Below are 13,170 nucleotides of genomic sequence, written 5' to 3' on the forward strand. Positions count from 1 at the left end.
TTTGCAAGTGGGGAATGTAAGTTTGAGGGGGAAAGACCCTTCCATCAGAAGCCTCTCTCCTGCTTTCCCAAATAGTGGACTTCAAAGTAGAGACTTTTATTTGGGGACAGAAAGAAAATGCATGAGGGTAGTCACTAACTTTTGAGAAGGGGATACATGCCCTAGGCCAGAGTCTTCTGCTTCAGGCTGTAGTGGGCACTTGGCTATCTGCCCCGTGTGAGGGGAGGAGGATGGAATGAGAGGCGGGGCTGGCTGGGGTACAGGATGGCTTGGAGATAAATGCCCAGCCTGAGAGGGGTGAGCTGACACTGTCCCAGCTGCTACCTAGGCACTCTACTCAAAGTTCCAAAGAAGACATTACAGGTTTGGAAAAACGTCAGTTACGCGGTGTGCAGGTGCGGGCGGGGTGGTGCTTGCTTGGAAAAAGTGAGGGGGATTTTGGCTTTTTTCTTCCTAGGACAGAGGGTACTTGAAAGAGAGAGGCCAGGTTGGAGGAAGCAGAACTCAATACAGAAGGGTACTGACAGATATAAGAAAGACTCTGAAGAATGGGGAAGGAGATAAGACACAATCGAGCCAGGCAGAGAATCTGGGATCTGGGAGGATTTGGGAATGGACAGTGAGAACCAGATAGGTATAAGGTGTAGGAAGATGTGGCAAGCAGATTACTTAATCATAAAGGTGCAAGGAGGCATAAACTTGGTGAAGTATCCAGGGAGTGGTGTCGTCTGGGGAATTATAAAGTTATGAGCCCTTGATTTTGAGATTGGGAGGGTGCAACAAGAGCTATTCCAGTGTGGGGGGGGGAGGGGACCAGCCTGCCTTCCTCTTTGGTCTGTGACCTTTTTATAGGGTATTTTTAGCTCCAGCACCTGCCTTCTTCGGGTGGAGAAGACTCTTAAAAGGGCAAGGGATTTCTAGTTCCTTAAGGGATCAACTGTCCACACTTGCTCACTCACTCACATCTCTTGTGGTGCAGCCATGGCCATGCAAAAAATCTTTGCCCGAGAAATCCTGGACTCCAGGGGCAACCCCACAGTGGAGGTGGACCTGCACACAGCCAAGGGTAACACAGGCCTGCTGAAATGGTTTGCCTCAGAAAACCCTCAGCCTCACTGGCTCCTTCCCCAAGAGTTCTATGCCACATCCTCTCCTTCGTCAGAGGTTCCTTCCCCCAGACTTCTTTGCAAAGCTGGGGGAAGCAGGAGTCTCTGTATTTGCTCCTATTCCTGGGTCCAGGGAGGTGACCCCAGACCTTTGTGGGTGGACTCCTTCTGATCCGCCAGTTCCTCCTGCCCAGGTCGATTCCGAGCGGCTGTGCCAAGCGGAGCTTCCACGGGTATCTATGAAGCACTGGAGCTACGAGATGGAGACAAATCACGATACCTGGGGAAAGGTGAGCAGAGACTCACCCAGCCCGGGAGGAGCTGACTCAGGGAGAGGACTGGACCCCAAAGTCAGGGGCCCCACATGGGAAGAGGCCTAACCCACTCAGTCATCTGAACCTGTTCTCTGGACTCCAGGAGTGCTGAAGGCTGTGGAGCACATCAACAAGACTCTCGGCCCTGCTCTGCTGGAAAAGGCAAGTCGAGGAGCCAGCTCCCCTTCCCTCGTCCCTGAGACCCCGTGCCTTCCCCCAGGTAGCCCCACTCTGAGTATTATCCCTCATCCTTCATCCTGCACATTACCTGACTGATTCCTGAGAAACCCAACCTCTGCCTCTTTCAGAAACTAAGTGTTGTGGATCAAGAAAAAGTTGACAAATTTATGATTGAGCTGGACGGAACCGAGAATAAGTGTGAGTGAGATTGCCAGAGGTGGGGAGGGTGCCGTGTGCAGCGAGGGTGGAGGAGAAACCACTGACAGCTGGCTAGGCTCTTTCTGCCCCACATCTTGGGGCACACCGTAGCCGTAGCTGGGTAGCCTTTTATTCATTCCACAGGCATTTCCTGATGCCTGGCTTCTGCCAGGCCTGGCTGGCTGGCAGTAGACACATATGAAACTCTTGGCCCAGGGAAGAGGGAGGGGGTGAACGCCCAGAGATCCACAGGCTAGGAAAGAGAGATGAGTTAACAAAACCTTAATATCAAGTGGTTTAGGAAGCTTCTTCCTGGGGTGACAGGAGGGAATGGTCCAGGAATTAAGCCCCAAACCTGTAAGAGCTCTTATCCTTTCTCCTTGCTTGCCTCTCTCTAGCCAAGTTTGGGGCCAATGCCATCCTGGGTGTGTCCCTGGCTGTTTGTAAGGCTGGAGCAGCTGAGAAAGGGGTCCCTCTCTACCGACACATTGCAGACCTCGCAGGGAATCCCGACCTTGTACTTCCCGTGCCTGTGAGTGTGTTCGTGCTGAATCTCTCTGACAGCTGCCCCTCCTTAGCTAGGAATGTTTGAGCACCCCCCTCCCCTGAAAATCTACCTTTTCAGATCCTGTTCCAAAGAAGCATTTCCTGAAATGAAGTCTTTCCTGCTGGGCTCCAGCCCCTCCTTCTTTCCCACCATCTAAAGTTAAGCCTCTTGAGGCTTCCTTCCCTTGCCAGGTCCCTTCCTTCACACCCCAGGCTCAGGCCAGCTACTCAGACCTCACTCCTGTCTCGTTCCTGCAGTCAGATGTGAAAGCGTCTTCAGGGCAAAGATCCCAGTCTATCTTTGTATCTTCTGAAACTTCTTAGAACGTTGTCCTCTTAGTAGTAGCCCCTTGGATTTTGTAGGGTGCAGAAAGAACTCCATTTACCTGGGTAAATGTGTGCTGTGAAATGAACCAGCCTTGTCAGAGACCCCAGGGCCTCAAACTCATCGAGGAATGTCAAAGCCTCCCCTAGGCTAAGGTTCAGAGGCATGATGAAGCCTTCCTCCTTCCTCGGTGACCAAGTGCAAGTATTGAGAGTAGGTGCATAATATGTCTACCGTAGCCCCTTCCTCTTTGGGTGTTTATGGTCTGAAGACTGCTCCTCTCCAAAGACTGCTCTTACCAAGATCCCCTTAACCTGCTCCTGTGGTCCAGCCGTATACCATAAACCCCACTCCGTGTTTATATGTATGCAGTGACCCACTTCTCTGCTCAGCTCCATATAATAAACATGTGAGCTCTGTGTAGTAAACACATCGAGCTTCTGGAGTGCTGAGGTTTTTCCATCAGAGAGCTCACTCTGTCCTGTCTGTGTGTCCAGTCTGTCTTGTCTTCATTCTCTTGCTACCCCAGTCACGTCCATCCTTGGAGCCCTGCCTGGGCAGGACAGAACATAATAACGTTACCATTTATTGTTACTAAGAAGACTGTCTTACAATTCCGGAGACACCTGCTGGGTTCAGACCCTTGCCTTTCCCATTGTCTAGTTGTGTGATCTTAGGCAAGTTATTTAACCTCATGCCTCACTTCGCTCATCTGTAAAAAAAAATTAGTAAGGGTGTACAGTTAATAGAGGTTTTTTTTTTTTTTTTTTTTTTGGTTCTTTTTTTTGGAGCTGGGGACCGAACCCAGGGCCTTGCGCTTCCTAGGCAAGCGCTCTACCACTGAGCTAAATCCCCAACCCCAATAGAGGTGTTTTGAGAGTGAAACAAGCTCATTCGTTTAGAATACCATAAAATTATTCCTTGTCGTATTAATATTTGATTTCTCTTAATTGTCAGAACAGTAGGGAAGTAAGCATTGTTACCATTTTGTACAAAGAGGGAAAGGCTCTTAGGAGTACAATGATGCATCCTAGACCATTGAGCTAGGGGGCAGAGTGCAGCTTCCACTTCCAGTTCCCTCTCACCTTTGACCCCTATGCCACCCAGCTCTGAGCACCCACTTCTGTGTCCCAGGCCTTCAATGTGATCAACGGGGGCTCTCATGCTGGAAACAAGTTGGCCATGCAGGAGTTCATGATTCTGCCAGTGGGAGCCAGCTCTTTCAAGGAAGCCATGCGCATTGGCGCTGAGGTCTACCACCACCTCAAGGGGGTCATCAAAGCCAAGTATGGGAAGGATGCCACCAATGTGGGGGACGAGGGTGGCTTTGCACCCAACATCCTGGAGAACAATGAGGGTCAGTGCTGAGCATCCTGGGGCGTAGACGACCTGAGTCCTCCTGAGGGGGTGGGGTGGGGAACGGCTGCGAATACAGGGATACCAGAGCCTCAGGTCATTTCTTGTCCCTCCTAGCCCTGGAACTACTAAAGACAGCCATTCAGGCAGCTGGTTACCCAGACAAGGTGGTGATTGGCATGGATGTGGCAGCATCTGAATTCTATCGCAATGGGAAGTATGATCTGGACTTCAAGTCACCTGATGATCCTGCGAGGCACATCAGTGGGGAGAAGCTCGGGGAGCTGTACAAGTCCTTCATCAAGAACTATCCCGGTGAGACTTCCACCTGCCTTTTCCCTGCCTGTCTTCTGCAGTTACCTAACACGGCTTTCAGTATTTAGCGTTGTCACAATTCCGGTGTTTCCATCCTTAGCTCATTCATCACTGCCTCCCTTTAGTCTCTGCCACCTGTCACCCCTCCATCAGGTCTCTGTCTCTAACCCATCTATGCTCCCAACTCCCTATCAGTGGTCTCCATTGAAGACCCCTTTGACCAGGATGACTGGGCAACATGGACCTCATTCCTCTCTGGGGTGGACATCCAGATTGTGGGAGATGACCTGACAGTCACCAACCCCAAGAGGATTGCTCAGGCTGTTGAGAAGAAGGCCTGCAATTGCCTGCTGCTGAAGGTCAACCAGATCGGCTCTGTGACAGAATCCATCCAGGCGTGAGTGCCTCCTGGCTCAGGCTCACTGTGGCCACCCCTCAACTCCAGCTCAAGCCACTGCGGCGGCCCTTGCCATGAGTGCCTTTCCCTGGGCACCTGGCCTACTCAAGCTTCTTAACCCCAAGGCTATGACTAACTCTTGGCTTGTTTCTCAGACTTTGGCCACTGTGGCTCTGCCATGTCCCTTAACCTCCCTCCTGTATTGTGTTCTTCTTACCATCTTCTGACCACCCTAATCCAAGACCCAAAATCTCTCCTACTTCCAAAAGAACTCAGTCACTGTCCAAAACAAATGGCAATCCTACCTTGCCTGCCCCTGGCTTTCTTATCGAGGTGCTCACATTAAGGCCTCATCAAATGTCCTTCCCACACAGCTGTAAACTGGCACAGTCTAATGGCTGGGGAGTGATGGTGAGCCACCGCTCTGGGGAGACCGAAGACACTTTCATTGCTGATCTTGTGGTGGGACTCTGCACAGGACAGGTACTCAGGGTTTCCCTCTACCGAGTATTTCACCAGGTTCCTTGGTCACCTTGGTATCACTTGGGCCACCTAAGGTAGATACTACTACAGCCTGTTCTTTTGGGGCCCAAATCAACTCCTCCAAATCTTTTTCCCACCTCAGATCAAGACTGGTGCTCCCTGCCGTTCAGAGCGTCTGGCAAAATACAACCAGCTTATGAGGTACAGTTTGTACAGAGGCCTGGACAGAGGGGTGAGGAAGGAGCGCCTGGGTTAGAAGGTAGTAGCTCTGATTTTCTTTTTTTTTTTTGTATTGTAGGATTGAGGAGGCTCTCGGAGACAAAGCTGTCTTTGCTGGACGAAAGTTCCGTAATCCAAAGGCCAAATGAGAAGCTGGAGATTCCAGGATTCCACAGGACAGACACAGGCCTTCAAGCCCTTCTCCCAGAAATAAACACTGCCAAACAAGACCATGGTGTGCTCCTTGGTGGAAGGAAGGAGGGAACAGAAGAGCTCGCCAGGAAGGACAGAGAGGGGCTAGGGCTGTGGAGTGGAAGGGGCGGGGGGATGGGTAAACAGGTAGCAAGGAAGAAGGCAGGGAATATCATGTGACCTGCTCTGACAAGGAAGTGAGGGATTTGAAAACTCAGTGGATGTAGAACAGAGGATTTTGAATTTTGAAATGAAGCTAGGGACAGCACAACTGTTTGTGAAAAGGAGCTGGAGGGGAGTCAGTGGAAGGTAGAAGCGGCCCCGGGGTAGGCAGCTTGGGATAGAGAGGGACTGAGGGTCCTGTGCTTCCAGTCTTGGAGGGATCTGGATCAGGCTGCAGCCAGACTGAGTGCATCTCGAGGATTAAAGGATAATGAGGTCATTTACCACTTCAGTGGAGCTTGTGAGGATCTGAAGTGTGCAAAATACTTGACATTATTAACCCACATGAGCTTTGAAACAGCTGTATCAGACATTTACCTTTTTTATCCCCCCTTTTATGCACCAGGAAACCAAGGCATAATGAGTTGAACATAGCTTATTCAACACAGCAGAGTTAGCACTGCTAAAGCCAGGACACAAAGCCTGGCTTTAGCCTTACAAATAACGTGTTTTAGCTGGGTATGGTGGCTTACATCTGTAAGCTTAGGCCTTGGGAGACAGGGAGGGGATAGTAAGTCTCAAGACAGCTTGGGCTTAAGCTTAGGGGGCATCAGTGGCTAGGGGCATTTGTTGGCTCTTACAAGCACCAGGCTTCAGTTCCCAGCACCTAGCAGCCCACAACTATTAGTAACTGCAGTTCTAGGGACTCCATTGCCCTCTTCTGAGCACCACCAGTAGCAGGCATGCACATGGTGCAAATCCTTACATTCAGGTAAAACATTCATACACACAAATCTAACAGAAGTATCATGCTGGCGTAGTGATGAGTGCCCAGTAGTCATAAGGACCTGAGTTCAATCTCTAGCATCACAAAAATTAAACAGTGTGAAAGCGGCCCAGGAGCAGTGCTCATTATCGGCCATCATTAGCTCACACAGACAGCAGCTTTACACTGGTCAATCTAACTCGTTTCTCTGCCAGTGGAAGTAACATCCACCATTTATTCATTCATCCTTCCTTCCTTCTTTCCTTCTTTCCCCTCTCCTCCCCTCCTTCCTTCCTTTCTACAAGGTTTCTCTATGTAGCTCTGGCTGTCCTGGAACTTTCTCTGTAGATCAGGCTGGCCTCATCTGCCTGCTTTACTTCCCAAGTGCTAGGATTAAAGGCATGCGCCACCACTAGTTTAGTATCCACATTTCTATTTACAAGTCAGAACATTGGGTCAAACTGTTTATTCAATGTAAAGTAACCCAGGCCCATGGGGAAGAAAGTTCCAAGGGTAATAGAGAATAATACAGATTAAATACCCACTCACACATTTACACACTCACACATTTACACACATGCATTCTCTCTCTCTCTCTCTCTCTCTCTCTCTCTCTCTCTCTCTCTCTCTCTCTCTCACACACACACACACACACACACACACACAAACCATACATCCAAATTCCAGCAGTGATAAACACCTGCTTCTCCTCCAGCCTGAGTGGCAGCTGGCAGGGCCTCATAGTTTAGAGATGGAGCTCCAGGATGGGTCCTGATAGCAGCAGCCTTGTCCCTCCATGCCCCTGCTTTGCTGGAGGTCAAAGCAAGGTGGGTGGGATGCCTAGGAGGTGGTTGGCAACTCTTCCCCACTCTGCCGAAGACGTTTCTTGGCTCTGATCTCATTCATGGCCTCTTCTATGGAGCGTGTGTCCCGCTTGTTGGCCACAGGCACTGGCAGCAGAGGGGAGAGTGGGCAAGATCTCAGTCTCTGCTCACTTCCCCCAAACTATATTCTCCCCCATCTCCCCCAGCTCCTGCCACGGCTCACCACAGCCATAGGTCTTGTTGGCCTGTAGCATGTGGGCTGCATCTTTGGCTGCTCCCTTGCCAATAAGGTGGCTATACTTGTCCTTGTAGTCGCTGGTAGGACTCACAACCGCAGGTCCCTGCTGGGCTGCCTCCTCCTCCTGCTTCTGAGCTAGCTCCTAAGGGCACAGAGGTAGGGTACCTGTGCTCAAGGCCCTGGCGCCAGCTTGCTTCTTCCAAGTGATGGTTATGGGCTTCAGGGCCTGCCAGGATCAGCTCACCTTTAGTTTCCGCTTCTCCTCAGCCTTCTGGGGGTCCCACTCTTCTCCATGACGGTAGGAATCTAGCTCTTCATCTGAAGGTGCAAACTCCTAGAGATGAAGAGAAAGACAGAGTCAAGGTCCAAATATGAGGCGTGTCATTTGCTCAGGTGCAGGGATAGGCTGAGCAGGGAGTGGGCCAGGCTTGTTACCTTTTTGAAGATCATGACATAGCGACAGTCATCATCTTCTCCAAAAGAGAAGGATGTGAGGCCAGCCACCTCTACCACATCATGTCTGCAAAGAGAAGGCAGGACAGTATGTACGTGACCATGAGGAGTCTAGTCCTGAGTGGCTCGTTCATGTCCCTTTGTTGCTCATTTCTTGCCTCCCCAAGCGCAGAGGCACTCACAGTATGCTCCTCTCTATCTTGTTCATAGGCTGAAACCTTTTCTTGATCTGTCCACTGTCCTGGATGAAGTCAGACACCTCTCTCTCCATCTTAGGAGAGACGGAAAGGGGAGGACATGAGATGACAGCTCCACCACACTTTTTAAAACCTCCCACTGCTTTCCCAGTTCCCGGCCATGGGCTTTGAGCTCCACCATCTGGAGACACTGTCAGTACAACCAAGTCCTCAACTTCCAGCTCTTACTGCAAATCCTTCCAGAAGCTGCCTCTGATCTCTCCAGTTGCTCTCACCCTTTTACGAAACTCCACTTTTTGCTGTTTGTCTTGCTCTTGCAGTTTCTTCAGGCGGGCAGCCTGTTCTAGGGGCGAGAAAGGAGCACATGAGGCCGGGGCTGATGCATGGGTAGTGAGCTGGTCAGGTGAAAGGATGTGTGATAACCACTGGGAAGCACTGTGCTTAAGACAGTAGGGCTACTGTTCACTTACCAAGGATTCCCTGATGTTCACTCTGCAACTGTGCTAAGACCCAGAGTACCAAGATGGCAGAAAGTTTTTCCCTTCCAGAGCTTAGTGTAGTGCGAGTCACATAGAATCACACACACCCAACTTACCAACTCTACCAGACACCCAATTAGCATTCACTCAATACCTACAATATACACTGGCTACAGGGGAATGATTTATCTTTACCTCTCTCTATATATATAATTACTATTTTAGAGATAGCGTCTCCCTATACAGTCCTGGCTGGCCTGGAACTCATTATGTAGACCAGGTTAGACTCAAAATCAGGTACCTGCCTGCTTCTGCCTCTGAAAGGCATGCACTTCCACAACCAGCTTTTAACTTCCTATATTGTATATGCATACATACATGTGTGTATAGAACACACACACACACACACACACACACACACTCTTTTCTTTCTTTCTTTTCTTTTTCTTTTTTTTCTTTTTTTTCTTTTTTTGAGACAGAGTTTCTCTCTATGTGGCCCTGACTGCCCTAGAACTCTCTATACAGATCAGGCTGGCCTTGAACTCATAGAGATCAGCCTGCCTCTGCCTCCTGGGTGTTCCAATTAAGGCAAACTTCCTATATTTTATAGTGCCCCCCTCCATGTCAAAGATGGGGATGAAGCTAAAATGGCTCATCTGTCACCTTTCTCACCTGTCCTGTTTTTGTTTTGTCAACTTGACACAAGGTAAAGTTACCTGAGAGGAAGGAACCTTAACTGAGAACATGCCTCCATAAGACTGGTCTGTAGGCCAGTCTTCGGAGTACCGTCTCGACTGATGATTCATATGGGAGGGTCCATCCCATTGCGGGTGGTGCCACCCCTGGGCCGGTAGTCCTGGGGTAAGAAAGCAGGCTAGCAAGCCATGAGGAGCAGGCCAGTGAGCACCACTTCCCTGCTTCAGTTCCTGCCTTGACTTACTTCCTTTGATGATAGAGCACTGACTGCTCTCTCAGAGGTCCTGAGTTCAATTCCCAGCAATCACATGGTGCTCATAGCCATGCAGGGATCTGATTCCCCCTTTGCTGGGTCTGGAGACAGTTGACAGTGTACACAAATACATAAAATAGTACATAAATCTTAAAAAAGAGAAACCCTAAGATAGAAATTGGTAAGAAAAGAACCAAGGACCTCTAGTTTGTCAGGCCTTGAACTCTGAAGTCTTTAACTGGACAGGAAGTGAACAGAGTTAACCCTCCAGCAGCTTATAGCCTTGTAAGAGAAGTGGGTATGTATATGTATACATATATACATATATGTATATATGTATGCATATACAATATAGGAAGTTAAAAGTTGGTTGTGGGAGTGCATGCCTTTCAGAAGCAGGCAGGTACCTGATTTTGAGTCTAGTGTTGTGAGAGGTTTGGCCATGCTGGGTTTTCTTGGGGACTGAGGTCTGGGTGCTGAAGAAATCATGTGCTTCCTCACAGCAATAGGAACCCTAAAACATCACCCTTTTCTTTGGGGGTATAGGTGTCTAAAGTTAGCCATAAATAAACTCTCCTCTTTTACTGACTGCTCCTTCCCTTTCTCAGCTTCTGCCTTTATACCAGATCATCCTCTCTGCCCTTAGGGGACAAATGGACCCCAGGGAATATACCTAGACATGAGACTGAGGTGCAACCCCAACTATAAGCAGTACCTGCCTGCCTGCCCTCTCTCCCTACCGCCTAGCTTTGAGACTCCTGGGATGACTTGAAACTCACTAAGAAATACATGCTGGCCTCAAACTTACAGATAATGCTAGCCTAGGATTGACTGATGTGGTATTGAGGATTGAACCTAAGGCCTTCCACATGCCAAGTAAGTGTTTTACCACTGACTAACATTCCTAGCCCTCAGACTACCTTTTTTCATTAGATTTATCTTTATCTTGTTGTTTTTTTTAATTATTTATTAATTATTTTATAAGTACACTGTTGCTGTCTTCAGACACACCAGAAGAGGGCATCAGATCCCCTTACAGATGGCTGTGAGCCACCATGTGGTTGCTGGGAATTGAACTCAGGACCTCTGGAAGAGCAGTCAGTGCTCTTAACCACTGAGCCATCTCTCCAGCCCCCGATTTATCTTTATCTTAATTATGCATATGTGTATATGTATGAATCCAAGTGCCCACAGGGGTCTGAAGTGTCAGATTCCCCCCCAGGAGCGGGGTTACAAGCAACTGTAACCTGATGTGGGTTCTGCGAATCTAACTCAGGAAGTGCAGTTTAAGCTCATAATCACTGAGCCACCTCTCCAGCCCACCGAGCTACTTTTAACTGGGTCTCTTACCCTGCCTGTCTTTTTCCATGGTAGGTGTTTGCTGCCCCTTGTGATTTGGACACAGGCATCTTCCTCCTGTTCCTCAGCCTCAAATGTCCCTTCCTCTTTCTTCTGGTATTTCAAAATCCTAGGCCCACTTCTTCCACAAGACTGAGTCCCCAAAGTGATACTGAACTCTTCCTACTCTCTAAGTCACCCCATGCTTCTGCATGTTGTTCCTTTTCTCTGGAATGTTCTTCCTCCTCTTGCAAACACCAATTCCTCACCACGAGTCAAGACTTCTTCCTCCATGCTCTAAGCACATTCACTGCTTAAGACATGCTTTTTTTGTTTAGTTTTGTCCCATCTTCCCACCCCCACCCCACCCCTACCCCTCTTACTTACTGCTCCTTCCCTTTCTCAGCTTCTGCCTTTCCCTCTATAAGCTGCTGGAGGGTTAACCCTGTTCACCTCCTGTCCAGTTAAAAACATCAGAGTTCAAGGCCTGACAAACTAGGAGGTTCTTGTCTGTCTGACTTCACTATCTTGGCCTTTTATTGTTTTCTAATTGCTTTTCCAATCTTTTCTGCATCTTGGGAGGTAGAATTAAGAACTTTAAGGCTGCGAAGTCACATCTGGGTTCCAAATTCAGCTTAGTAACCTGAGACCCAAGGCAAGTGGCTAAAGCCTCCTATTCTGACAGCTGATGTGAGCACTCCTGTTACTCATCTGAACATTAAGTAACTCTAACTCCTGTTTCCTATTAAGTTCTGCTTTCCCATAGCTTTTGAACGGACTTCACCCCCTTTACTGAATTGAATTACCTATTCTTTGTTGCTCAGCTCACTTCAGGCAAGCCTGGGATTCCCAATTAATCTCTCCTACACATATATTTCTTTCAAAGGACTTAATTGGTTATTAAAATTCTGTGTATCATTAATAAACTTCCCAGACATGGTCTGTAATCCCCTCGATGAGTACCTTTGGCTCCACAAGTTTCGTAAATAAGGGACTAAAGATATTTAAGTCTTTGAACATTCTGAAAGCATCTTGTCTCCTTTGGGCAGATGGGGAGTAGGTGCCGGTATGAGACTTGCCCAAGATCAAGGCTCACGTGGTTGGGAGCTAGATGCACCTGAGGCTGTCCTTCCCACAGGGTCCTTCCCATGCTCTCCGAACCAACACTGAGTAGGCCTCTTCCGGCCTCACCCTACCCTGGCTGCCAAACTCCAGCGAGCTTTCTGGTTCGCTACTGAGCGAGGGGGTTGGGGGGGAGGGGGAGAGGTGGCGAATCTGAGCCTGCGGGGTATTCTCATCTCTCCAATCAACATCACGATCTAGTTGGGTAGCACAGGAATTTAAGGCTGCAGTTAGGGAAGGGCTGTAGAAGGTATGAGGGACTGGGTTAACTCAAGGAGGGGCATGGATCCAGCCAACCAATGGGAGGAGCTAAAGTTGAGGCCGGTCAGAAGAGGCAACACTTTAAAGGTAGAGCTTTTGGTTGAGCTAGCCAATAGGGGGGAACAGACGGGTGGATGGGCGTGCCCTAAACCCAATCGTAATAGAACTGGAGGTACGCGGGACCGAGGCTATGAATAAGACATCCTCCAATCGGAAGAAAGGCATCCTACTAATCAGAGCTCACCAACAACAGACAGGCAGGTCCATTGACCAATCGCAAACAAGAACTCAGGATAGGGACAGGAGACAGGAGGCAGGAGATAGGCTAAGGTAGCCAATCATTGTTTGCAAAGACTAGCGGGCGGGCCGGCAGGCCTTTTAGGGACTCTGAGGGTCTCAGAAGTGGCCTTGGGGGGTGTCTTTTAGGGCAGGGGGTGGCATTATTCAGAGAGGGAAGAGTGTAGTCCCAAGAATCGGGCGAAGATACGCGGCTGTGAATTTGGGATCCTCACCTCGGGCCTTGCGCCGACTCTCCTGGTCACCGAGGCTCGGTGGCTTCTCCATGGAGCTCAGGATGGAGCCCAGTAGGTCCGCCATCTTGGGAATGAGTGAGAAGGGGGCGGTGCGTCTTAAAGGGAAGGGCGAAATGCCTTTAAGGCCGGAAACACGTCGGAAGCGAAAAATCGCGCTGCTCCGCCCCGTTTAAGGCAGCGAGCCGAGGCCGGGCGACTTGCGTGGCGACCTTCCCGC

The 13,170-nt window shown here is 49.4% G+C and overlaps 2 protein-coding genes across 5 annotated transcripts; one reads left to right on the forward strand and one right to left on the reverse strand.

Annotated features, from left to right (window-relative positions):
- Positions 1-8: 8 nt before the first annotated feature.
- On the forward strand, positions 9-7,228 carry Eno3 (enolase 3). Of its 3 annotated transcripts, none has more exons than XM_006246599.5 (12): positions 9-395; positions 980-1,066; positions 1,301-1,396; positions 1,524-1,582; positions 1,729-1,798; positions 2,197-2,330; positions 3,804-4,026; positions 4,143-4,340; positions 4,536-4,737; positions 5,112-5,220; positions 5,363-5,421; positions 5,519-7,228. In XM_006246599.5, exons 2-12 carry the CDS (start codon positions 982-984, stop codon positions 5,586-5,588), a joined length of 1,305 nt encoding a protein of 434 aa, XP_006246661.1. In that variant the 5' UTR covers positions 9-395; positions 980-981; the 3' UTR covers positions 5,589-7,228. The 3 variants fall into 3 exon arrangements, with proteins under 3 accessions (XP_006246661.1, XP_006246662.1, NP_037081.2); XM_006246600.5 differs by having other exon boundaries at positions 310-375; NM_012949.2 differs by having other exon boundaries at positions 315-363; positions 5,519-5,667.
- On the reverse strand, positions 6,997-13,154 carry Spag7 (sperm associated antigen 7). Of its 2 annotated transcripts, NM_001107016.1 has the most exons (7): positions 12,933-13,154; positions 8,547-8,614; positions 8,257-8,345; positions 8,057-8,141; positions 7,866-7,955; positions 7,607-7,763; positions 6,997-7,509 (listed from the first exon to the last, which is right to left on the reverse strand). In NM_001107016.1, the coding sequence occupies exons 1-7, from the start codon at positions 13,015-13,017 to the stop codon at positions 7,400-7,402; spliced, it is 684 nt and encodes a 227-aa protein (NP_001100486.1). In that variant the 5' UTR covers positions 13,018-13,154; the 3' UTR covers positions 6,997-7,399. The 2 variants fall into 2 exon arrangements, with proteins under 2 accessions (NP_001100486.1, XP_038941918.1); XM_039085990.2 differs by lacking the exon at positions 12,933-13,154 and having other exon boundaries at positions 7,011-7,509; positions 8,500-8,609.
- Positions 13,155-13,170: the final 16 nt, after the last annotated feature.

The sequence above is a fragment of the Rattus norvegicus genome, chromosome 10 (genome assembly GCF_036323735.1).
Source record: "Rattus norvegicus strain BN/NHsdMcwi chromosome 10, GRCr8, whole genome shotgun sequence".
Classification (NCBI taxonomy): domain Eukaryota; kingdom Metazoa; phylum Chordata; class Mammalia; order Rodentia; family Muridae; genus Rattus; species Rattus norvegicus.

Bases quoted from the DNA above. Each gene is read 5' to 3' on its own strand.
- Spag7 (NM_001107016.1), bottom strand. From the start codon at position 13,017: ATGGCGGACCTACTGGGCTCCATCCTGAGCTCCATGGAGAAGCCACCG. The intron at 8,615-12,932 runs GTGAGGATCCCA...TCTCGCCCCTAG, and splicing joins GAGTCGGCGCAAGGCCCGAG to AACAGGCTGCCCGCCTGAAG. The intron at 7,956-8,056 runs GTAACAAGCCTG...CTTCATCTCTAG, and splicing joins ATGTCATGATCTTCAAAAAG to GAGTTTGCACCTTCAGATGA.
- Eno3 (XM_006246599.5), top strand. From the start codon at position 982: ATGGCCATGCAAAAAATCTTTGCCCGAGAAATCCTGGACTCCAGGGGC. The intron at 1,583-1,728 runs GCAAGTCGAGGA...TGCCTCTTTCAG, and splicing joins GCCCTGCTCTGCTGGAAAAG to AAACTAAGTGTTGTGGATCA. The intron at 4,027-4,142 runs GTCAGTGCTGAG...TGTCCCTCCTAG, and splicing joins CATCCTGGAGAACAATGAGG to CCCTGGAACTACTAAAGACA.